Source organism: Lampetra planeri, chromosome 37, assembly GCF_965212315.1.
Source record: "Lampetra planeri chromosome 37, kcLamPlan1.2.h2, whole genome shotgun sequence".
NCBI classification, from domain to species: domain Eukaryota; kingdom Metazoa; phylum Chordata; class Hyperoartia; order Petromyzontiformes; family Petromyzontidae; genus Lampetra; species Lampetra planeri.
Genome location: NC_136143.1, coordinates 2,603,047 through 2,629,920, shown reverse-complemented (window position 1 = coordinate 2,629,920; position 26,874 = coordinate 2,603,047). Strand labels below are relative to the sequence as shown.

Below are 26,874 nucleotides of genomic sequence, written 5' to 3'. Positions count from 1 at the left end.
GAACGATCCCCGTTACCACAAGTGCCCATGATTTTCCTGTCACCATGTAATTAAGCCAGTTGGCGACGTCCAGTGCGAAAGAAGTGAACAAACGTGCAAACATAATTAAATAATCGCAAACAAAATGCATCGCAGTGCATCAAAGAGCGGATTTACCACCACGCAATTCCCAGTGAATTAATTGTGGCACCTTGGTTGGGAGCGTGATCCGTGGTAATAGGCAGTGACGTAGAGTGAGCCTGGCACCACCGTACCGCGCTTCGTTGATGAAACGCCAGCACCGCGGGACCGCGTTACCATCAACTCAGGGCTCAGGGCAGGACATGTGCAGGAGGCTACGGTGGCCTTTCATTACGAGTCGGAGCTTTGATGGGAGGAGGTACAAGACGCATCACTATGCTTGGGGTGGACATGAATGAGTCAGCGCGGAGACCATGAGACCCGGATCATGAGATGATGACCGCTCCCAAGAGGCAGGAATTCAGAGAGTCAGGAATTTGAAAAAATTAATGCACCGATAGCTCTCGCTTTTCAGCCAAAATGTAAAGGAGCAGCCCTGCAATTGTTCATTCGCTCAACTGGTGACGGAAGAGGCCTGAGAGTAAGTTCGAGGCAGCCAGTCTTTGAATAGGTGGGCGTACCCACACTTTACCCCATCGTACGGAACCTGGCAATCGAGTGAGCCGACCATTACACAATCGCGGCAGCTCTCTTCATTTCTGAGTTCAAAAGGTTAACACGTTGCGTTCATTGCTTTTTGTGCGGCAAAGTGATACTGCACAAAAAACATCTTAACAATCCTACATGAAACTACACAGCACCTGGTCACGTGCTCCCAAAATCAAATGCAAATCTCCCAAACAATCCAACGTGCGCTGCAATGAATAAATGCGCTCGACGTACAGCTCCGCGTGGCTCCCGCCAGCGTCTCCAAACGGCTGCGCTCGCGAGCGCTATCGCTAGCGCTCGCGCGCGTAACGCGGCAGGCAAATGGCGCCGTGGAGACACTTAGCGGGTCCCGCAAGCTGCGTCGCGTACGGGCGCCTATCGGACTCATTATCGGCCCGTCTCAAGTCCCAGCATCCTCCCAGATGTGCACGCAGAGACACGTGCTCAACCTCTATTAGGCTCAGACTCGCAAGCAGGGGGTCCCCAAACGTGCTACGCAAATGCGCACGGAGCCACTCCTGTCCGGGCGCGTTCGTTGCCGTGGCGGCGGCGCGTCTGCTCGTCAGCGCAGCTGCTGGACGAGTGGAAGAAACGAGGCACGGGGGAGGAGGGCAGGCGGGCGGGCAGGCAGCGGGCAACTCCCCCGCGTGTTGGGGCGCGCCCGCTCCACCACCCTGGTGCTCTCATTTACAACCAAGCACACCCCTCGCGGGGAATTCGCCGAGACGGTGATGCCACCCCCAGTGGGAATCTCACGTCTAACGAGCGACTCTACGGACAGGAACCACCGCCCAGCGCCGCTAATAAGGCACGCGTTACATTTATGTTCTAGTAACTCACTCCAGTCACTAATAACGAGCTCCAATTCTGGGTTCAAATCCTGGTGGAGGGTTGACTCAGCCCATCAACCCTCCTGGGTCTATAGACAGTCTAATCCCCATTATAAAAATGTGGAATTTCCACCACCGGGCTCAGGGCTATGAACAGGAGATGAGCACCACCTCAATGCTCATTTGAGCTCCTGTGACGCTTCGCAAGCGAGTAAAACACACCGAGAGGGAAGCGTATCTCTGCAAGCCCTGCCGCCTACAGCGCTCCCCATGCGGCAGGTGACTTGGGATTTGAATTGGGAACGTTTCACTGGCTGAACGTTTGACCCAACGTATATTGACTGACGACCGCTCAACATGCTTCCGCTTGGCTTTAGTCCCAAATATTCTGAAATACAAACCAGAAGAGCTGAGCCGGGGGTCACTGACCCTTCACATTGCTCCAGCAATGTAACCAATGAGAGAATGTGACCACTCGTACACTCAGCCCTCATTTGTTCACCTAAGCCAGTGGCTGCGTTTCCACCGCTGCCAGGCGGAGAGTGTCACTGTGTGAGATGCCTCGTTCGAGCCTCTTAGGACTACCCCTTCACACGTGGGACCCTACAAGCAACAATTATGGAGCTAGAGAATATGATTTGTACGCCTCCACTTGTACATTAACAGTACTTAAGAGCCAATAAAATGTATGCATATACAAGGACGTCAACTGAGGAGATGGAGCGGTAAAAACTGTCCGTGTGCAGGTGCTGAATGGATTATTGCCATGCTTGTGGGGCGGTGACGCGGTGGCCCAACGTGTTCGTTCGCCGCTTGTTGCCGAGGTTCGTGGTTCGTTCGCGGTTCGGCTCCTGCAGGCCACGCTGGTTAATACCCGCGGTGTGCATTCACCGTGACGTTCTAATGCACACCGCCACGCGACTTCACGAACGGATATTAAAGATCCCGTGTTGCGATTCTGACAAGCTTAGTGGGCCACTGTGTGCCAGTCGCGGTCAAACTTTGCCAAAAATTTGAAACATTACTTGCAAATTTCTGGGTCATTGGGAAAAGCACAGCAATCAATGCCCCCCTACTGCAAACACTTCCCACGTAACCAGGCGGAATAACAAGTCATCAGCACTAACAGCAGCACTAACAGCAGCACCTGCTGTAGCAGCAGCAGCAGCACGAACAGCTGCTATAGTAACAATAATAAGTAGGGGCAGTGAGAGCGACAGCAGCTCGTGGCCGGGCCCTGCTGGGCTCTGCTGCACAGGCGCTCTAACCCTCTCTGCCGAGAAGCGTCAGATGGGCCGAGCCCCGCGTGGGGCCAGGGGGGGGGGGGAGGGTGTGGGGGGGGACTCAGCACACGGCGGTGGAAACACAATTAGGCAGAAAATGCGCTTAACTCAGCGATGGAAAAGAAAAGGCAACTTGTCACGGCGGCTAATTTGATTTTCCCTCAGCGTGTGCTAACAGCCTCCCACCACCATTCAGTGCAGTCTATTCAGGCAGGCCCTCCCCGGGGAGAGGCATTAACGTGTAATAATCCCCTATTTAGAGAGGAAACAAAACCCAGCAGGAGGCTCCCAACCCTGAAATCCAAGGCAGCGCCCATCTGGCTACATTCATTAGAGGGGCTGGCGCGAGGTTTCTGGCCCAGAGTTCACGTCGCGCGCCGAGCGGCGGCCGTGAGCCACGACCCGAGATGACGACTCGCGATCGGGAAGCTGCCGTGCTCGCAGAGCGGCCGCGCTCATCATGCGCGGCACGCGCAGAGGAGGCCGCTCGCGGTGCCGCACTCGCACCACGGGGGCTCGCGCCGTTCTATAGTTTAATTTTATTTCACTTGGAAAATCCCATGCAGAGACGGATCTAGAAATTACACAAAGGGAGGAGGGCAGGCCCGAAATTTCAATTTTTTTTAAATAGGGCCCTCCTACGCAAACAAAGAAGAACACATTCAATGGATTTTCTCCGGTAAACATGAATAAAACACCGATTACCGGGGTCTCAAGGGGCTGGATGACGATGGTCCCCATCGCCACCCCCTTGATCCCTTGAGATGGAACATCTGGCACGCAAGGGTGCGCAGGGTGGCGACTGTCACACACGCAGCACCGCGCGTTGGCACGAATTCAGACTGCGGCTTGGAGCGCCGGGAAGGAGGCCCGGCGAGACCAGGGGAAGCGTTCACCAGTTCAGATTTGTTCCTGGGGCACATTGATCGCAGAAACGGGTGAAATGTTTTTGTTCCGGCTCCAGATGAAATATCGAGGATAAAATATGGATTCCTTACAACGCACAGTGCTGTTACCTACAAGTAGAAAACACTGGGCACCGTGTCTTCACCCGGGATTACGCAAGAGGGACCCGGCCTGACAGATCGTGGACGTGAATCCAAAGGTGCCCTCAGGGAGCTGCTGCTGCTAAAAGCAAGCCGTGTTGCCTGCCCTCACGTATTTAACTACAATGATGATGTTTCCATAACCTCCAAAATATATCCAAAACGTAAGTGCAGTCGTCTCCCAACTCCATTAGGGGGTCGATGCGTGGGTACCAAATGCATCGCACCGAGCACTAAAGAACGCTTTATGCTAACTCATCACACGCAGGGATTTTTGGCAGCTTTGGCCGATCAGAAAGCAGATTAAATGAAAAGATTAGGGAGGGTTTTTTCTTTCTGCCTTTCCAGCACAAGCTTCGGGATCAATATTTACATGCGCAGGTCCTTGGGCACAGTGGAGTTGGCTGGGCAATTCATCGTCACATTCTCTCCGCTCCGACGGACCGGCTTAAAGCCACGGGGGACGGCGAGGAGGGAACAAGGGAGGGCCATGCCTGCCACCCGACTCACACAAGGGGCGGGGAGGGGGCATTCTTCTCGGGCGGCCTTGCGGAGGAGAATTGGCGTATTGTGGAGCTGCGTGGGTTTTCACAAGGAATTTAACACACTCCACGGGCATTGTCCACATTAAAAAGGGGAAGCTGGGGACCCATAGCCGGGACCCACTGCTAAAATACCCACAAAGAAAATTCAAGGTCTTTGTGTGCAGGTCAGCGGAGGTCGGCTAAGGTTCTGGCATCCTTCAAAGCAAACACAACAGGTTGGTCAAGGCTAGAAGGGGCCTTCAGTTCAACGCATTCCCTTTTAAAAGTGAATATTCTACTGCCATACTCCTTGGGAAGGCTCATGGCCTAGCGTGCCTCTGTGTGGTGCGCGAGGTGAATAAAGAACAAAAGAAGAGAGGAAAAAAACGCAATGAAATACACAACCGCGTTCAGCAACACACGTGCACAACACTGGGTTGGCATATACTATTGCACCTGGAGTCAGGGTGGTGACTACATTCTATCGCAAGACAAGAGTTTGGCAGGGCCACCCTGAGGATTGCCACCTGCCCAGGTTTGACCCGGACAGTCTGGGAATTGGCATCTGTGTGTCAGGTGGTAGGAATGTATTTGTACTGAGATATGGTACCGGTATTGTGCTGAACCTTACTGCAGTAAACGGCACAATATTGATAGAAAAAGGCTGACTGAGAAATATGTCCCTGGGTTTGGTCTATGGTGGAGAATGTGGCGACCCTAGCCACCCCTCCGATACGCAACAGAAAATATACGACGCAAAATATGCAACGCAAAAACAATCACTCGTGGCTCTGTGGAGAATAAGTAAGTAAATAAGTAATACGTAATTACTACGTATGTACCAACCGTTGATGACACAGTGAGTCTTATTGAGCGTGCTTAAAATTCCACAGGCTAATTTTTACTTGAAAAATTAGAAAAGAGAAGTACAATGATTGGGTTTTGCTTCGATTGAAGCGTAACTCACTTCGAGAGCTCCTCACCCCTCCAATTGCCAAAGAACAACCACATGTTATAGCCGTCATTATAAAGGAAAATTAGGCTTTCTCATCCATAGAATACCAAGCAGCCAATTGCACACGTCTTGAGGGCACGCACTTAGTTATTCATTCATTTGGGAGGAAATCTTCACGTGCAGAGAGAGGGAAGGGAGAGACTTCAGGACACGGCTTTACAGGAGGGAATTCAGCGCCTGAACGGGCGGCCAGGGAGGCCGGCTTTGTGATGCTAATAGTTCGGTCGATCCCAGGGTTAAGGGGAAGTGAACCATTAATCAGTGCGTTACAATGCGCCTTTTGTGAGTAGCCGGCATGTTGTCTACAATCAAAGGCCTCCCACACAGACACATGGACTAACCCGACACTGGACCACTCCCCCTGGGACCGGGCTCGCTTTAAGGGTGGGCTGGTGTGTGTGTCCGCTTGCGTGGATGTGCGTGCGCGTGTTTAAAATCCAGACAGAGAAGCTCTAAGTGTTTCCCCAAAACCTCAAGGCCTTTACGTTTTCGTGACCACGGTACTTTTTGAATGATTGTGGCTCACGTCTGAGCTGCCATGTCCGATCCGACCAGGTGGATTCAGCGGTGGAGCAAGTGGCACGCAATTAAAAGGTCGCGAGTTCAAATCTTGGCTGGGGGTCGACTCAACCCTGCTTGGGGCAATAAAATGAGAGGTACTTGGTGGGGAAATCAGCAGTCGTTGTGCTATGGATGGCCTGTCCCTCGCCACATGAATCTAGAATTTCCACCACTGGCTCTGCCTCAATGCTCACGTGAACAGCAGGATATCACTTGAAGGATTTATAATTGATGCAAATATTTTTCACGCCACGCAATTTAATTTTGTTCGACTCACGGGCAGCGCCACCGCTTGCTATAGACGGGCGCGGCGCGCTGAACCTCTGTCGTGCAAACGCGGCTGTCGCGAGGCATGGCTGTGATCTTACGCGCTATCAAGCGCCGACACAAGGCACATTCCTCTGTTGTTGCCGTCTGCGCTCTGCCGGCGCGGCCCTGCAGCGCTGGCAGAGAGCGACGTGATGGGCTGCTCAAGAAAGCTGCTGCAGTCGTTCCACCCTCGAGCCACTCATTACGGAAACAGAGACTCGCACTAAGCATGTCGGCCTGACGGCTCGCAGGGGCCTCCAGAGAGCGCAGCAATATCAGAGGGATGACTGCAGGCTAAGATGTGCAAAGAACCATGAAAAACAAGTTTTGTGGGAGAACGATCTTCATCAATATTTCAGCAAAACCTGGGAGGGCAATTCCTTCCATTAAACATTCAGGTCCACCTGTCAGGTCAATCTCCTTTCTTGTCAATGTCTCTCACAGCGGCCAGTGTAGAATTTAATCTGCACAAGAGTTGCTGTGCATTAAAACGCCTTGCCCTCTGATCTTCGGTCATTCGTTTTTTCCCCTCTAAATTAGTATCAAAATAATAATAACCACTTATTTACCCAGAGACAATTTTTCAAGAGGGTCTTGCGATGGGATGTTTGCCACACACCGACGACATTGCACGTGTTTACCTCTGGGAGGAAACCGGAAAACCCGGAAGAGACCCATGCAGAACAGGGGAGGAACATACAAGCGCCACACAGAAAAGGAGCCCAGCTTGAGACTCAAACCCAGGCCCTTGTTGCTGTGAGGCACGAGTATTACCACTGTGCCACCCTGCCGTCCAATAACCCAACAGCTCTTTTAAAAAGCATCCATGTTTTGAGGTTTGTGCCAAACAATGAGCAGCTTTACGGGACCCAGCACAGCAATAAACTTTGGTTGGTCGGTGAAATCTCATTTTATCACCAATTCTTCTCTGGCAGTTATTGCCGTCATGCAAACAAATTACTCTGATGGAAAGGACCCCTGAAGGCCCGCGCACTGGAAAAGCTCATTTCCTCCACCGCCGCTCTTCCCTGTTATCCGTCGAACAGAAGCGCGCTGTGTAACACAAGACTCCCAGAGGTTCCCATCATCCCAGATCTCATTTTATCTGCCCAACTCCCTCGTGGCCCTTGCCAGCTATCCCATCCCCCGGCAGTGAAGTGGGCGAGAAAGCATGTAGAAGCATTACTCTTGTATGCTTGCCTCTCATCATAAAGCTCCTGGCTAGAAGACGACACTGCTGTACATGCACCACCGCCCTGATACGATGCACAAGAGTTCAATTATTTAAACACTCAATCGCACGCCCAGATATAACTGTCATAGTCGTTCCATTGACCCCATCGCTTGTGAGTGTACGATTATGCTTTGGGGCAGGCTTTCATGACCCCCAGCAGTCCTAAAACACGATGACGCCACCAACTTGGCCACCCACCAGGCCTCAGACTTAGGCCACGGATTAGATCACCAACTGCATCAACAACGACGCACACGATTAGGTCACCGACTAGGTCAACGACTTAAGCCACCTCCTACGCTACCAATTACACCAATGATTAGACCACCAAATCAGCAAATGATTAAGGCCATCGACTTCGCCACAACTAGGCCACCGAATGTGCACGCCACCGACTAGGCCACCAACTAGGCCACAGATTAGACCACAGATAGAACAGAGACTAGGCCACTGGCTAAATCACCGACTAGGCCACAAACTAGACCATAGACGAGATGAAAGACTAGGCTACTGGCGACACCACCGACTCGGCCAACGAATAGGCCACTGACCATGCCAGACTAGACCATCTACTAGGCCGCTCACAACGCGATCGACTCGGTCACTAAGCCACTGTGCGCCGGTAACATTGACGACAGCAGCAGCAGCAGCAATAAGCATTGGGGACCCACACAGTTAATGTTCCTGAACAGTCACAGTCAATAAGTGAGAAATCCAGCATTATTGCACCCTCAGATGCATCCGAATGCTGAAGAGATTGCTAACTTACAGAGTAAACAACATGCGGGAGCTGACACACCGATCTGAGAAGACGATTTATTACAATATTATACTGGAACAAGCCACCTCATAAACATGCAAAGTCTGAAGGTTACACAAAATCCACCACGGAGAAAGATGAGCCATTATCATTAGTAGTAGTAGGCTTGTTTACCAAGGAAAGACGCCTGATTCTCAAGACTCACTTTCAAGAGGGTCCTGTTAAGGTTTTTGCACTAAGGGGCGATGTTGTTACGTGTATTTCTAACGGATTAATGTTGCCCATGTACTGCTCCAAGCCTGACTGCTGATGAGACACTTAAGTGTGAAAACTGTGCCAGAGTTTTGTTGTATTGAACCAATCCTGCCAAAAAGTATACACTCCCAGAAGGCCGTGTTGCTGACAGGATGTGTAAAAAATATAAAAAATATATTAAAAATATATATATTTTAAAAAGATATGGGATTGACAGATAGGGGAAAGTTGTATAATATGGATATTTATTATGTAGTATCAGAGCAACTACCCGTACCAGGAGACAACTACATTCGTTATGTTATCTGAATGAAAGTACATGGCAAAGTTCTAGAGCAGAGACTTACATATTAGCAGATATACACATTACGCAGCAAGAAACCCCGACCATCTCAATATTTCTGTTTATGTATAATTTAACGGGTATAAAAGTTCCCATGTAGCATGCAAAGGCAAGCCAGATTGTTGATGGTCCCAGAATCAATTCGGATCCATTAAGCCGGAGCACTTATCTGTACCAGGGCTCTTACAACATTTTATGTATAAGACATTACAGCGTTAAGACAAGGTACAAGGTATAAGCTGCCAATCTAATTTCCAGCATATTGGGCTCAGTGGGCACATTTAATGCTTAATGGAATGGCTGCGATATTAAAGTCATCGGCTGAGCAAGAGGAATGTCCCAGCTGTAATGCATCCGTCCGTTCCCAGCCAGGAGATGGTGAAGCTGGCATCAAACTAACCATCGCGCCAGCGACGTTGGCCTCACATCCTCACTGCCACCCTCACCAAATCGTTACAAACTCGGGTTGTTAACATCGTCTTTTTTTTGCATTTCCGGTAACAGCGTGGAAAAAAACGGTAAACAACGATAACCAGTTTGCTGCGCATGGGGGTTGAACAGTGTGGATGAGACATAATAGTCAGTGTGGGAGGCCAAGTCCTCAACATGGGTGGAGGAACCGGCAAGTGAGGTTCACGGGGACAATAACCGTGGCAGAAGCAACAGAAGAGCGATAATGAGGCGACTGAACGCCGGTGAGCAAGTGCCTGGAGTGAATCTGCGAGTGTATTCATCACAGAACTTCCAACATTCAAACTAATTTTCCAGCGGGTTTTGAACCTCTGCAAGGAATGCCACACAAGTCAATGATTTGGTCGACAGCTCTTTATTGTGATTTCTCGATTAAAAAAACCCCAACAGAAAAATAGATGGCATAACATTGTAATTCTATCGAAAACGATGGCTTTTGTATGATGAACAGTGCGATTTGTCATCATATAATGCCACACTAAAATTGAAAACCTAATTCACTTTCACATTTTACTATTAAAATGTGAGCTAGAAAAGTAGTGAATTCAATTTAATGATGAAATACTTTCTGCTCATTAATTTTTTTATTCTAACTTTTTTCTCCTTCTGCCTGACGTAGGGTTATTGAAAAGGGGGACGGGGGCGTGCGTTGCATCACTAAACACGCTGTGGGGCTGGCATTTGGGAGCGACACAATGCGGTGAATGGTGCTCAGTGAAGTACGGAGCGTCAGCTGCAGTGAGACACCTCATTAGGGCTTCTAAGGCAAAGTGGCAGCATTATCCTGCACATTATTAACACAGGGTCAGGACTGGGCCAGGCCCACATCTGTAAGTGAAAGCCTGTTGTTGTCTTTAGTCTCCATCAGCTTAACCTAATCTTGAGCTGCAAGGCTGAATTGGCAACGAAGATAAAGCAGATTCTGATAATCCCTCCCTCCCCTTGTTCTGTTGTTCTGTTTCCTGCACAGACCACAGCATTTTCATCAATTCTAACGATGAGACAATAACGGGATAAAGGTGCCCTGTGCCACAGTGGGAACGACTTGAAGGAATAACTCGGAGGCGCACGCAGGAGAGCCACGTAACCAGTTGGTACCGCAGATGCGTGAAAAAACAAACACTCGAAGCGGTATTGGCCAAACGTCCAAATGCTCAAAACCTCCCTGCTACTTACTCAATTGGGACTACGTAAAGCAACTGGCTCAGGGCTGTAAACAGATGATAACACGTAAAAAAAATCTGAAAGCATCATTGTGCAAAGCATGTAATGTATTATTGTGTTAATTATATTCTCCAAAGTGACACTAAATTATTTGTACGCATCAAACTAATTGCGATAGATATTGGTCGCCACACGGTAACGCGACACGGAGAGGAATATTCAACTCGTGCAGTAGACATCTAGTGTCGTGCCCAATTTTGTTTTTTATGGACAAGGAGAATATCGTACAAACTCCACACAGGAAGACACCTGAATAGGGAATCAAACAAAGGCGCTGCTTGCCGTGAGGTACGACGAGCATTACTACTGCGACGATCTGCCGTGCAATGAATCATTACGACTCAGCCTGGCGATTTCACTCCGGGACTGTTTTGAACGTTGCAGTGAACGTGGTGGAATCCGTGCCTCTTGGCGGAATGTGTTACTGCGTGGCGTTGCGAAGCGAAACAAAGCACGCCGCGGTGAGCCGTGGAGAGAAGGGAAGCCTTTCAGGTGCTGCGCGGCGCTCTGGTGGGGACAGACCAAACCCGAGTCCAACATGCTGCGACATTAATTTTTGAAATTACATCTTCTGCCACAAGAGGCTGACGGGCGCACTATTTAATTCATCTCTCAACCGCAGACAGACTTAATCTCTGCGGCCCCCTGTGCATGCCGCCTGCAGCTGTATCTCTGCGAGGTCCGATAAGCCCACGGCGCCCCCCCATTATTTACTGCATTTTAACCGCGTCATTAAAATGCAGCGCCGATGCGGAAACGACTGCGCTGCACCGTGCTAATCTCCCACGATGCAAGTTGCTGCAAAATGACGACCCGTCTCAGATTTCTCTGTGCCTTCTCTCCTCCCCAGCGCCAGATTTGATTTCTGAGTCGCTCCTTCCGTGGTGGTTCTGCGGTCTGCCATTCCGGAATTTCTCTGATGTTCATTTGCTTATTTTTGCTCAGATTTATATTTGCTTAATAATTGACGCTTTAATTGCTTGCACGCACGACACTTCATTTGTTTGGCTGTGCAAAAGCCTACGTGATGAAGTTAACTATCATATTTTGTTTTAATTTTCATGGCAGACAGGTGTAAAATGTGTGCCTTGACATTGTCATTGCCAGGACTATTATTGGGATTCATTACAGAAACGTAACCACGTTTAAAAAAAACGTTAATGTTTTAGTTGCATAGAAAAACTGTAAGGAACAAAGACACTAGGATGGTAAAAGTAATCGAGATCTCGAAGGTAAGCCAACTATCAACCTTTCCGTACATCTCAGTGCAAGAACAGCAAGCATTACTTGTTTATTACACACAATCAAATTCAGAGTGATTTCTGGCTCAAATGAGCATTGAAGCAGTGCTTATTTCTTGATTTAAGTCCTGAGCCAGTGGTGGAAATTCCTCATTTCTCTGACGGGCCGAGTCTTGTTCAAAGGAAAACTGTTGCTGACTTCCCCACAAAGTGGTACTCAATGTATGGACCACAGAGGGATGATGGGCTGAGCCACCCCCAACTAGAATTTGAACTTGCAACCTTCCGATTGCGAGCCGCCCACTCCACCACTTAGCCACCACCGGGCCAGATAGAATGACTTTACACGGAGAGCCCTCGTGGATAGCGGCACAATGAAGACCGTCCACGATTATGCCGTCGCTCCTCTCTCTCGGGAGGCTCCCGCGTTACGATGCCGGGTCACACCGTCTCCTCACCCACACTGCGCTCAGCCACCAACACCGCAGGTCATGACGCTTCTCTTTACGTTTCTTCCCTCGCGCTGCACCACTCTGGAATTCCCTTCCATCGTGTCCGAGTGCTGTTTGTTGCTGGGCAGCTTGAAGTTTTGGGCCTTTGCTCAACAACTGCGTTTAAAAATAACCAATCACAGCGACGGCCACGGTAAACGCCCGCGGTGGTAGGTGGGTAATTAACGACGGTGGAGACGTCATGTCTGGCTGGCCCCGTCTCTCCGACGAGGATGGGGAGGAGGGTAACGAATAGTGAGGCTGGCCCTTCGGCTGCACGGCGGGACTGAGCGGAGCTGTGCTGAGCGGAGTTGCGCTGAGCGGAGCGAGCTGCCAGTCGGAAGGCCACTCGGCACCTCTAGGAGACGTGACGGCAGGGCCGTGGGAGGTGTGGGGGGTGTGGGGGGCGTCCCTTGAGCCGCAACAAGAAACTCCTCCACGTAACACATTCAAGTATTTTTTTACACGTCCCATCAGCAATATGACATTCTGGGAGTGCATTATTTAATCAGCATTGGTTCGAAACAAACTCTGGACTGGTTTCAACATTGACTGTCTCGTCAGCAGTGAGACTTGCTTGTAGCAATAATGGTGAACTGCCGGATGTTTATAGGCAAGTGTCCTCTGTTAGATATGGGTTCTAGTTCAACACAACTCTATAATACACAAGACAGAATAATCATTCACGTTCTGGAGAATATAAGTAACAAAATAAATAAGCAGACACTGTCTTCTATCTGTCCCTCCACGTGAAAATATAAATGCTCACAAAGCATACATAAAGTGCTTCAAATTATCTTCACACTTGGTGGAAGTGCAAATAGGAGTTAATGTTTGCGTTAACCCCGTGGCTGCTTCTGTGAACGCTCCAAGCAAAGTCGGGATATGCTGCGTTTCACTTCTGCACGAGCGCCTGCGAGACGGAGGCGAGCGTTGGGTCGGCCGCGTGCTCTGGCTCACCGTGCTCACGAGGGCGGGGCCCACACGCGTGGCTTTCTCCTGCCGCTGTACACACGTCGGAGTCAAATTGTATAAAAGCATTGACTTTGTAAGGAACGTGCGCTCACGATAAATTATATGAAATTATATTGAAAATTGCCTTTGACATATATATATAAAAAAAAAACTTTGGCAATTTTACTAATTTTATAAATGTAGTGCAATTTTGAAAATTGGAAATTTTCCAACAATCTTGGAATATTGCCAACATATCGCCAATTTTGTAGACTAAGTAACCTTCATATTGCGTTTCATAAACTTTTGGAAATATTGTATTTAAACACCTAAATTATAAACACAGCGTAATTGTCTCCAGCAAAGTTTAAATTTAATTTTGCATTTTTATGGGCCCAATTGCAACATTGTAAAACGTTGCCACATGTTACATGTACATATATTTCCACGCAAAGCAATATGAAAGTAATACGGAAGGCCTGCTTCCCAACGCTGGTGCGACGTTGGCCGTTGCAATCGCGACCAACCAACATCTGGCCGCGTGGCTCGGTGGTAGATCAAGCGGCTCCGAATCAGAAAGTCGCGAGTTCAAATCCCTGTCGGGGGGTTGTGACTCAGCCCATCATCCGTCCGGGGCCAATAAAATAGGCACCACTGTGTGTGGAGAGAGACGTTAACATTAGTTGTTCTACGAATGAGGAATTTCCCACCATTGGATTACGGCCACCAGCACCGAGTTTCCCACAAAGGCGCAAACCACGTGCATGGACAAAGACACGCAAGGCTTTGTGGGCTCAGCGATGCGAGCGAGGAGCACCTATGAAGGCCAACACAGCACACGAAGGGCCAGGTGACCGGCACCACACTCTTCATCTAATCCATGTTGATGTTTACAAAACGCACAAAGTACTTAAACAAAAACTGAGGCCCACTGAGCTGTATAGCTCTTCTTCAGAAGCGACTTGGTCAAAAATGATAGCTCAAAGAAGTGGCTCATCACGTTTTAATGTAAAGCGGCAGCCAAATATTCTAAGCGGATGTTGATTCTAAATGTCGAGGGACAAACTCGGAGGACCCAGAGAAAAATCCACGTGACCACGGGGATAACATGCAAGCTCCAAATATACAGGTGCCAGAGTCATGCTTAGCAGCCCTAGGAGAAATCCAGGACCATTTCAGACATTTATCACCGATGCTGGAATCGAACCCAGGTCATCGGGTTCGTAGCGTAATGAGTTAATTACTGCACCACCTCTCGCTACGCTACAAACAAGGACACCCGCACACACGCACACTACCAGGAGCAATCGTGTGTGTGTGTGTGTCGTCACGTGACGAGGGTATTGGGTGAAAGGTCGAAGGTGGGAGGGTCTCGGTGTAAATCTGGGAATAACACAAGCCGAGAAAATGAGAAGATGCGCATCAATGATTCATGGCACTCAAGGTTAGCCCCGAGCTATTCAGTGTTTCTCTGCCCTTTACCACCAGCAGGTCCCCTAGGCCACCTGCAGCCCGCCGCTATCTCTTCTTCTCCCATAACCTTCAGCTGTCAGCGGCAGCGCTCCTGCCCCGAGCGGTTTTTATCGGCACCTACACCCCTCCTGCCGTAGCCGCCAGCGCCGTTCCGCTGGCGCGCGTCCACGGCGGCTGCCAGAGCGAGCCGTGCCACGCGCGTCCCGCGGGCCGTCACCTGCCAACTGCTCCCACCGCAGCCTCCCCTCAAGCTGCCACCCCCAGATCTTCTTCCGGCACACAGGGGCCCTCATCAGCGAGGCAAGCGAAGCTTCTGTCCAAAGGTAGCGCTGAGCAGCAGACGAAGCAGCAGCAGCAGCAGCAGTATTCCCTTCTGCCTTCAAATTACGCTCAACAAACAAAGATAATGTTTATTATTAGGTGCTCCTATGCAATCCGGCCAGGTGGCTCGGCAGGACAGCCAGCGGCTCACAATCAGAACGATGCGAGTTAAAATCCTGGTTGGGGGGGATTGGTCGATAAAATAAATACCACTTTGTGTGGGAGAAGTGAAGAGTGCTTATCCAGCGTAAAAACTCATCCCCGTCATAGGAATGTGGAATTTCCACCACTGGCTCAGGGCTGTAAATGGGAAATGAGCACCGCCTCGATGATCATATGAGCAGGAAATTACTTGAAACTGTGTGACGCAAAACACCAATCGGAAAGGGTATGCGTTGATAAAATGGGAGAGGCCTCAAACGCAATCGCCACCCACATTGATGGCCCTATCAGTGTACCATAAGAGATCTTAGAACCACTTGGGATGAGGAGGAATGACTACAATCCCATGGCCAGGCTAATCCTCCGATGAGTTAACAGTCTCTGCTGGACCACACAAAATGAGGCAATAAAAACACGACCGCCTCACGTCGCAACTCTGAGCACCATAGCCCGAACGGATTGTGGCACATGTCACTCCGCAAAGTAGCGAGAGATTTATGTTACTACAACTATTATTACCACGCTTGTTTGCACCAGGAAAGCCTCGCCGAGTCTCACAACTTTTCTTCGGGAGGGTGCTGTCAGTTTTCGCAGTACGGGGTTGGTATTGCTACGTGTAATCCCAATTTTGTATATTTCAGGTAATATTTCAACATTGGGATGTTTCGCAAACACCAGTTTCATTGTGTGTGAGGGTTTTTTTTTTAACTACGGAAGGAAACCGGGGAACAATGCAGAACGAGCGAGAGAATAGGGGCAGTTTATGCAAACTCCAAACAGACCGTCACCCAAGCAGGGAATTAAACCCACGGCTCTCTTGCTGGAAGGCACAAGTGCACATACCCATCCAATTATAAAAGCAATAATCACACTAATAAAGCAAAAGCACAACTGAGTGAACACATTTAAACACGAAGGTCCTGCACATCAGAACGAGAAGCGAATCAAAATGTCTCGGTGGCCTTGAGCACCACGCAGTATTTGTTGACGGAGACTTCTTTTGAAAGAGCGCTCCCTTATCTGGGGGGCGCAGCGCGACCGAGCCAGCCAGCTTGTAAGGCAAAGGGCTCGCTCTGTGTACGCGAGATAACGTGCTATCTTCTCGATGGGCGCTGCTCACTGGTCGGAGAGGGCCTGTCAAAGGCCACAGCTGGAATATGGCCCCACACACAGCACATGTTGCTTTTCCCACGCATCTTGCAGCAATTAATGGCATTCCTTTGGAATGACCACAGCTTCGCGGCTGATAAGTGGCAGGAATGTGTCCACGATCATCCTGCCAACTTGCCCATGGGCTTGTCAGCACGTTGGGGTTTGTTGGGCTTTTAAAAGTGGAAAGCAAATTATTGCTTATTTTTGTTTGTTTATCGTGCGATAAATTATTCCCACAAAGTATATGGAAGAAAATCTACTCGTAAGTCCTCTGGCCGTTGCTACCCAGAATTTTAAAATGTGAGATGGGGTTTAAAATACCATTCCGCTTAAGGCAGGCATAGCCTAACAACCCTGAAGTTAAGGCCCCTCATTATCTCCGCAGGGTACGGAATGCTGATATTTCCCCAACAGAAGTCCTACCAATTTCCTTGCGGCTCACTTAACTCCAGCTAGAATTTGTTTATGCATTCAGGCGCTTTTTATTGCCCTTTAACACAAAATTGTCATTTCTAGTTTCGCATCGAACTAGAACCCATGTCCAACAGAGAGGGCCCATACCTATAAACATCTGGCAGTTCACCAGCATTGTTTCAAGCAAAGCTCGACTCTGCCAATGAGACACTGAATGTTCGGAACCGGTCGGGAGCTTTTCATGCGTTGAACCAAGACGTCTGGTCAGCGTGGAAAAGTAGGCCAAATACGCACGAGGCCCTTCCGCCGGCAATGGCACGAGCAAGCAAGCCAACTGCGGGGCTGCGCCTTGTCCTGTTAGCGCACAGTGAGTGCTGCTGATGCTGCTGCAGGAGCTAAGTAGAGACAATGCTGCATGAAGCAACTAAATACCATATCACTCACACAACCAACATTCTGACTTGGTGTGACTCGACAAATAACACAGCAAACGAACCGCTTCTTTGCTAAATCGACTCCTCCCACCTCCTCGATGAACTGACCCCTCTATGCCTCTTAAGTTCTTAAAAATAATGTCTCTTGTCATTACACGCTTTGTCAGCTGTGCAATTAACTCATAATTAAGTATTTAACCAGCGCACACCAATTACCGTTATACTCCGCTCCGTTAACACCAACGGAAAAAAAACACCGCTTTGGGATGTCAAAAAATTAACATTTTGTTAACACTTTTAAGCGGCAAAGTAAGTTTTAAAACAACTGCCATACTTTGAACGCAGTGAATATCGAAGTCACACAATTACAATGTGCTAGCCGCGTCTTCGATTAAAACGTACATTTACATTTGTGAGGATATTTTTCATCTCGGTGTACTGTCACACAGCATTGCAGGTGTACTTACCAAACACAGCGTGGTGGGTAAAGTGTGAGTATGCACAGATGATTACACATCGGGGAGACAAATGCGGCCGGGCGTGGTACCAACCACACCACTCCCTTGAAGCATCACGTGCAAAAAAAGAGATGAATGCACCAGGGTGCATACAGCTGCCTACATGAAGATTTCCGTTCACATTTTACAACTCAATTGTGGGTCGAGTTCAAGTGTTAGTGTTTGGTTATGAGCCGGTGCCATTGGCAATGGCTTAGGAAGGGATCTGTGGCATTAGGAGAGAACCTGTTAATTCGAGCAGCAGATTTGCAGGATTTGGTGCACGACTCTTTAACGTTGGTTCAGAGAAACGCAGCGGCGGTTCTCCCCCCCTGGGTGTAGAGAATTGGGCTCAAACAACACCGGGTGGATTTGCTCAGCTTCTCGAAAATTTGACAACGCTGCCACCTGCCGTTCGTTCCGCGTGGCTGTGGCCTCGTTCCCAGGCCGAGCGAATTAGCAACACCGATGGCCAACTTTGTCATTGTGATTATTATTCACTCCGCAAGTAAAACGTTCAATTAAGGCAACAACAAATCAATCGTGTAAACGAGGTACTCACGATGTAGCCTCTTCCAGAGCCCGAATGTGTGGAGATCTGAAAAGATACACAAAGACATTTATAAAACACACGTGCCAACCAACGCAGGAGTGTAATTACAGAGGACCCCGTTGGCGGGCGTGGTGGGTCAGCGGTAGAGAGCGAGCGGCTGCCAACTGGAAGGTTGCTAGTTCACAATCCTGGTTGGGGGTTAACTCAGCCCATCATCCTTTCCATGGTCGGTAAAATATAAATTATTTTGTTTGAAGATCACTTTCTCGGGGTTATAAATCGGAGATGTGTTCTGATTTCAATTTGGTTGTCTTTTGCTCCCATTTCTATTCGGTTGTTTTTTGCACGGACTTGTTTTGCTTTATTATCGTTATACTTTATTCAATTGTTTTTTAAAATTATTTTTGACAACCCACGTCAGCCACACTTGCAAATTAAACTCTCGTCGTTTCTTAAGATCTCATCCGGTAAAACAAAATACCCGCTTGAACGCTCTGCTGCATTTCACCGCTAGACTATGGACCCAATTTCAAAGATATAGCGATTTCAAATCGGGTCCATCTTTTTGAAACACCCTGCATATTGCAGACATCCTACCAAGCGAAACCTCGACCATCAGTGCATTCAAGGCCATTCACTGAACCCTGCCATCCACCAGGGTGTGTGCGCGGTGACACGTGCAAGGTTTGCACAATCATCAACAGCGAGCAACGTGTGTTGCCTGACGGGAAAGTGTGTGCTCACTGCTTTCTTTTGTACGGGAAGGGATTTTTTTAATCTGCAAACATTTTTACATCGGCAAATACAATTTGTTCGAGGCTTCATTGGTTTTACATTTGCATAACCAGTTTAAAGGATCGCCTCTCATTATTACGCAGTGTATTTGTAATTATAATCTTTTGCTTATTTTCATTAAACATTGAGCAAACACATCGCTTAATCCTTTCAATTAATGTCGCACCACGAGAATCGCAACAAGGCGCTGTACTGACGTTTGTCTCGAGCAGCTGGGCGGCTCCGCGGCGGAGCGAGCAGCTCGCTATCGGTCCGCGGTTTTCCCGAGCCCATCATCCTTCTGGGTCGGTAAAGTGAGCACCACTTTGTGGGAAGTCAACAGTGGTCGTCCTATGGAGATGCTCGCCCCTACCGTAGGAACGCGTCATCCCCACCACTGGATTTTGCTTATCAGGGCTGGAGGAGGAGGAGGAGTCACCGCTCACTGTGACGGTCTCCGCACCGATGCCTCGCAGCGGGGTTCAGAGCACTCGCATGAACCCCGTGGCCTCAGCGCCAGCGACTGGCCCTGGCGACGACCTCGTCACAGCTGGCGAGCCACTATTCTCCACCTCCTCGCGTTTAAGAGGGCTGCACTACCAAGGAGGAAGCTGCGAGGACCGACATTAACCCCCGGCTGAGAGCCAAGCAGCGGGAGAACGAGGCAGGCGTAATAGCCGCCTTGAGCTTCGGGGACACGGGCACGGCGATGCATTTCCTGCTCTGGGGCTATTACACAAAGGCTGCATTAAATTGGAATCGGAAAGGGCCCTTTCAATTTCCTGCAGGGTCTGTTCATTACATCCCACACGGACCGAGAGTGCTGTGATGCCGGTTCAAGGCTGCACGTGTCTTTCATCGGCGTCCCTGGCGGACTACGCGAGCACTCACTGCTCCCACTGCAAGCTCCGAGTGCGTCACGTCACTGTTCACACCGCCCACGAGTTATTTTCTTCCGTCGAGATACAAACGTGAAGCTTGGGAAAACCGGTATAAGCCGGGAGCTACATTTGCATTAATAATACGTTTTATATTTTAAAAAGTTTTTTTCCCTGTCGATTGTAGATCAGTGCGCTGCAGAGTTTTGCAACGTGCACCGTGTAGTGCACGGATACGTGGGAAACCGTAGACAGGCGGGAAGGCAGAAACAGTCGACGTCAACGATCGCCCAAGCTCTATGATCCTTCACTGGGATGTGTTTGGCCAACTCCAAAAACGAGTGTTTATAATTTTTGGGAGGAAATGGGCTACCTGGCCCACGTGTGAGACGGGGGCAACGCTCAATCCTCGTACAGATGGAAATGAACCCACTTGCTGTACTGCAACCACACCCTGGCAAGCCAGGAAATGGCGACCTGAATGTCCAGGGGGAGGGCGTTTCACGAGCGAGTGCGATCCAGCGGCCCTCTGCTGCCTCCCCAGCACTGCGGCCCAGGCCACGTGCAGCACGGCCCACTGGCGCCCGGCCAGTGAGCCTTGCTTCTCGGCGCGTGCACCCTGGGGGGTCCCCTCCGGGGGCCTACGGGCCACGTGGCTCACTCCCGACCGTGAACCCCACGCGTGCGCCTTCGACATTCGTGCCTCACAGCGGGAAGGATCTAGGTTCGATTCCTGACTCGGGTTTCCTCTGGGTTCTCCGGTTTCCACCCATAGTTTAAACCACGATTGTTCGTCGATTCCTCCACTCGTCCTACCAGGTTGTTTTGTCTCATGCACAGCGTTTAACCACTGCACTGCAGGTCACAACAACTCACCCACTCACCCCATCACTCACCATACTGCATGTCACAAACACTTCTCTTTAATTACCAGCGAAACATCACACTGGAATTGTAAATGTCGTGGGTTTACTCTTCAACACACCGGTGTGCTGAAATAGAAACTAATTGGCACGTTTTGTTTACGTGACAAACCTCAACTAATTGGCTGTCGGGTGGTGGTGGGGTTTAAAAATTGGTCGCAAAAGCCTCCGTGTCAAACCGACTTCTCTTTCTGCTTCTTCCCTTACACTGCTCCACCCATCATCTATTATCCATTACAGCTTCATAGTGCTGTTTGTTACAGGCCACTTCACATTTTGGACTTCTGACCCAGTGGTCAGCCAATGTGTTTAGATAATAATAATAATGTCACTGGTGTTTTGGCCAAACATCAACAACAACAGATGATATTGGAATAATGAAACATCTGGTGTTAAAAAACCTGACCAAGACGATATCAATGTGGGTGTAATAGAAGGGTCAAACGTGAGAGATGACGCTCATATTTGTAACCCACTCTTGCCACCGAACCCTTATCGGTAAATGGTCAAACGTGCCGCCAATTGTGAGTGGCCCTTCACGGCAATGAATAACGCGTTTGCGGTAATTAAATATCACACCATGAAACGGCCTCGGATTGGCGTGGCTAACAATGTGCACGCTCATTAAAGCCTATGCAAGGGGAGGCTAATTGCAGAAACGTGGAGATGGGTTTAGGCGAAGAGGCAGCTCACATTCCAGCTGTGATGGAGGAAGCACATTAGAAGAAATTATCTGAATCAGGAAAAAAAAGCGAATTGAAACAACGTACAAGAACGGAGGAATAACGCGTGAAGCGGCACAGCATTGCTGTTGAGTTTAGGGCACATTTCGTGCGCTTAGATTCCTGGTGCTGCCTAACAGCAGGAATGTGTATTCGCCGTTTGCTGCATACATTCATGGTTCGACATAGGCAGGCCGCCCTGGTTATCACCGCGGGTCTGTTAGCTGCAAAATATGCACTGCCTGCTTCATGTGCTTCACAGTAGACGTTAAAAGCTCCGGTGATGTCATTAAAAAATATTAAGCTATTTTCTGCAGGTGTCACATGCTCCATATTTGCCAAATTTAACCACAAATCACTCAATTGAGATACACATCAGCAACACCGCCCCCTACTGTGTAACTAGTGCCGACCATGCACGTGACACACGTTGCCTTCGTGATAGCCTGGGCTATACAAACGGCATGAATACCAAATGTACGAAATTATTAATTGTTAAAACGGTGCACGTGATAATTCGGGTCTGTACACATTGTAATATCACGGAGAAAATCATTCATTTCCCCTTTTGGACGGCAATCTCAACCTGTGGGGCGGAGGGTGCGGCGATAATACTTGTGCAGGAGAATGTAGAATTCGCGCGGAGAACATCGGCGCCACGTTGTGGCGACAAAACCCACACCGGTACGCAACGTGAAAACACGTGCCTTACGAAACAACGCTTTTGCTCGCAAGCGTGGCTGTGTCCCGGGCGCAGCGCCGCCACAAGGTGGCAATGCCGTGCAGCGGGTGCCGTGCGCACGCTCGGCCTCCTCCCTCTCCGCCGCACAGCACGGCGTGACAAACTGAACGCAACCGCGACACCGCTTCCCAACTACGGTCGCCGCCTGCCCGGGTTTGACCCGGACAGCTGGGGGAACTTGCGTTCGGGCGGCAGCAGGAATTGATTTGCGCCGAGATCTGGCAGCTGTACTGGGCTGAATTTTATTGGAGTGAACTGCACAGTTTGGATCGGTCTGGGCTGTGAGAAAAGATAGCAGCTCTGACACTCGATCATATTCTTGTCAAATATGAGCTCATCTTCTTATTATGTTTGCAAGTATGTGCTAAGGCCGATACATTAATGCCCATCAGCATTCCTGCGGGATTGGAACCCACAGCCTCCCCCGTTTGTGAGCTCTACCACTGAGCCACCTCTCATGCATTAAAGTTAATAAGAAATTCACACAGGCTTCACACTGAGCACTGTATGGCTTCTTATATTCCACCTTTGATAGAACACTCAGGATATAACTTGTACCATGAACCTGCAGGCACGTGCACAAGTGCACATGCAATGAGCAGAGCGGGAGTTCTCAACCAGTGCTCTGCAAGGCCACTGGAAGCTCTCCGCGGAACTACTGCAAACAGAAACTGTTTTGTTTCACAAAAGACTGCAATTTCGGTCCTGAACATTGTGCAATGATAAAGATATTTTTCACAAATCACTGGTTTCCTGGCTTTTTTATTAAGATTTTAAGTGGGTTACTTGGATTAGCTTTTACTTTGCAAAACATCATTGGTGCACGGGGATCCGTGGGTCCAGTTGCTGGGAACCACTGATATAGAGCGCAAGGTTTCAAACACCATAATTAGAGCACTGACCAGCATGCCCGCGTGGCTGCGGGTTACAAACAATAAAGGCCAAGGGCTTCAGCGATCCCTACGAAGGAAGGCATGCAGTCGTGTCAGCGGGCAGCAGTATTCATAATATAGGGTTTTGGGTCAGATCGCGTTATTTATAAATGTGTCGTAACCCTCCACCACCCAACACGGCCAAATAGTAAAAAATGTGTTACGTTTTCAAAGGACAAAATAATTCACTTCTTTAGCCCACCGGTGTGTTGAAGAGAGAATCAACAGCATTTTAAAATTTGAGTACGACGTTTCGCTGGTAATTACAATCAGCTTCATCGGGCAAGAATGGTGAAGCTCTCCTGTTGCTCCCGGTCTTAAATAGAGCAGCAGCCGGGTGAATTCATCATTTAATTCAATCTGGTGCAGTGATTCGAGGTAAAAGAGGGGGAGGGTATTGTAAGCAGTATGATTGTGGGAGAGATCTGAAGATTTGGTGGAAAAGATTTGGGCTTAGCAGGACAAACCGAATCCCTGTGATGAAAGAGAACACGTGGGGGGGGGGGGGATTCAGAAGCCAAGAGACCAACAGGCCCCTGGCCCTCACGCAGTGTTTGTGGAGATGTCAACACAAATCGTCGCCGGTTTCACCACCGACTAAAAAAATAACCCTGCAAACATTACTGTGAAATTACTGGATCTAGTAACAATCTAGCAGTGGATTTAACCACGCACAAAATATTGTTGAAAAAAATCAAGACAAGTTGATTTACTGCACAATTGAGTATTGAGGTGGTGCTCACCTCCTATTTCAGCTCTGAGCCAGTGGTGGACATTACAGATGTTTTTACGGGAGCGAGTCTCTCCGTAGGAAAACCACTGTTGATTTCGTCCCAAAGTAGTACCTATTTTATTGTCCTTGGAGGGATGATGGGCTGAGCCACCCCCCCAACCAGAATTTAAACTCATAATCAACGTTTTTGGGTTTAGATCGCATTATTTATAAATGTGTCGTAACCCTCCACCACCCGACACGGCCAATCAGTAAAAAAGTGTCACGTTGACAAAAGACAAATTAGTTCACTGCTTTAGCCCACCGGTGTGTTGAAGCGCGAAACCACAACATTTACAATTTGAGTACGACGTTTCTAAACCCAAAAACGTTGATTATGAATAATATTGGTCGCGAAAGCTTACGTGTTAAACTAGAATTTAAACTCACAAACTTATTTTTGCGAGCCACCCACTCCACCGCTGAGCCACTGGGCCGGTCAATAAAACAGAGCAAGTCGCGTGCGGAGCGAATGCAGCGCGCGGCGCCAGCAGCGCGGCGGGTCCACGACTTACGTCGCTCTGCCGGTCCTGCGACGAGCTGCGCTGCGCGTCCTTGCCGTCCCCCCGGAGCGCCTCGTCGGCACCGTTCCTCTCGCACGACTCCGCGAGTGCCTTCACCTGCAGCAACGATAAACGCTCATGACACGGTCGCCCAGCGCCCACTGGCCAGCACCCAACGCCCACCCCACCCCCCAACACACAGCACCCCCTGCACCTCCGATTAGCACGGTTGGCTACGTGCGGTGTGAAAAAAGTTCAACATACATACAGCACTCACGTCCACTGGTCCCGCTGTGAAACGGTCGTGTCAATGTCTTCTGCTTCAATCTCAATGGGATTGTTATTGCTCCGATTTAGATTTTAATAATAAACCACATTTATATTGCACCGCTGTTCCAAAGATCGTAAGGCGTTTGCTGGACCAGTAATTTGTCCGAACTCTGCTTCCGAAACCAATCGAGAGCTGTGCTTGACTGGCTGCTTATAGATGGAAGGACCCCAGCTGACCGAGTTTCAGATGCTTAGCGTGGGCGCACGGCTACCCCGCACGGCCTTCACGGCCTTCGCTTGCGGGGTTAGTGCGTCACCTGACCGTGGCAAGCGAGGTCAACAGTGCCACCGATGGTTTGCTCCTTGAGCAGGCCTTGTAGTTGCGTAATTCTCTGTACTTTAGTTTAGTTTTTTCATTTTGATGACCACGGTCAACCCATGTAAATGAGACTCTATCCTCGTCTCTTGGGTTCTCACCTGGTTACACAAATTAACTTGAAACAGGTCGATAATTAGACCACCGCGATGACCCCAGCCATCCGAGGTAATTATGAAAATCCCAGCAGGACTTTTTCATTTCAAGATATCGCTCCCCTTAGGAAGGATCTAAGGAAGTGCCACTGTCGTGCATTGTGCCAGTGTGTTTATGTGGCGGGTCGCGGGGTGGCAGTGGCCTCTGGGTACCGCTTCAGGGTACAAAAGCACACGGGAAGCGAGAACGGGAACCCTTCGTTGGGGACCAGCTGAGCGAGTTCGCACAGAGACCGCATCGTTGACGGCACCACAGCAACTGCTGTGGTGCCGACAACGATGCGGTTTGCGTGAGAAAAAAAAAAACAAGAGTTAAACTTCTGCTGTTTATTAAAGTTGCACGTATCGTCTGATTATGAGCAGCAAACCGCTGCCATTAATTGGGGAACGCTACGGCTGGGCCGCGTCCCCGTGTTGAGTATTTAAAGCATCTGCGTGAGAGCTCGTGTCGGGGGAATTGCTGCAGCGCCATTGCCTTGGAGGTATCGACGTTTTCACATTACATCTCGCGCTATCTTATCGCGCAGCAGCAAATAAAGCATTTACAACCTCCAACTGTAGACCCTAGACTCATAAAACACGAGCAATTTCCCCCACTGTTTAAAGCAGATAGTTGCACATTAGCAACAAGGCAGTGTAAGTGAGGCAATCTCATATCGCCGCCAATTTATGGGTCATAGTTAATGGACAATCTTAAATTTGTCACAATCGAGTTTTGGTGGATTAAAGGCAATACAATAAACACGAGCTGTATAACGACGCATCAATAATAACGAAAGAAGAAACGACATTCTACCGATGTACGTTTCAAGTGAAACAACAAAAAACGTAACACAACAATCAAGGTTTTTTTTTGTAACATTTTTTTCCTAAATTTAGTACACGGAGGGAAACAAATGTCAGTGTGTAACAATGTACAAGTCCAGGGAGTCTCTGGGTGGCTCGTGCACTGAACGTGAAATGAGCGACGGCTCTGCCCCGGAGTTGAGAGGGGAGGAGAGCCGATCTTGACTAAGTGATCACGGCCATGAGAGGAATCGTGTCGTCAAAGCACAAGGGGGAACACCACAATACAATGCGCAGCACGGTGGCCTGGTGGTAACACTCTGACACACAGACAGCAGCAACATCATCCCCTACTGCAAAAATTTGGCAGGACCTTTCTTAAAAAAAAGTCTCGGCACTCGGACGGTCGGGAGACAGAAACCGAGGATAAGGGGTAGAACAACCCCTATGGTTTACACGGGAGCCAGACTCTTATATCATTCTTGATTATATCATTCTTTTATTTATTTCAGGTGCATTTGGGTTACATCCCTCCCCTCCCCTTGTCATCCCCCCCCGCCCTTACTTAAAAAACTACCCCTTGCCCCTTTCGGTGGGGACCCCCGTCTGGTTTGGTGCAGCAGCAGGTTCGTTCCCCATCGTTCTATCCCCTGCCTTTTATAACCGGATTAGTGTATGTTGAGGGTGTGTACGTGCGTCACAAGGTGATGTATTGGGTCCACGCATTGCCTCAATAAAAAAAAGTCTTGGGACTCGGTGAGGTTTTCCTGGCTAACAAGCAGAACAGTAATTATAATTTTTAATAATAATAATGACTAAGAAATA

At 49.1% G+C, this 26,874-nt stretch overlaps 1 protein-coding gene across 16 annotated transcripts in view; it reads right to left on the bottom strand.

Annotated features, from left to right (window-relative positions):
* AUTS2 (activator of transcription and developmental regulator AUTS2) overlaps positions 1 to 26,874 on the bottom strand; it is a 263,193-nt gene that overhangs the window by 154,028 nt on the left and 82,291 nt on the right. For all 16 annotated transcript variants that reach the window (XM_078611701.1, XM_078611700.1, XM_078611702.1 and 13 more), the window contains 2 exons: positions 24,475 to 24,579; positions 18,226 to 18,261 (listed from right to left, as the gene is read on the bottom strand). In XM_078611701.1, the coding sequence (XP_078467827.1) occupies positions 18,226 to 18,261; positions 24,475 to 24,579 (141 nt within the window). The remainder of the gene's footprint in view (positions 1 to 18,225; positions 18,262 to 24,474; positions 24,580 to 26,874) is intronic.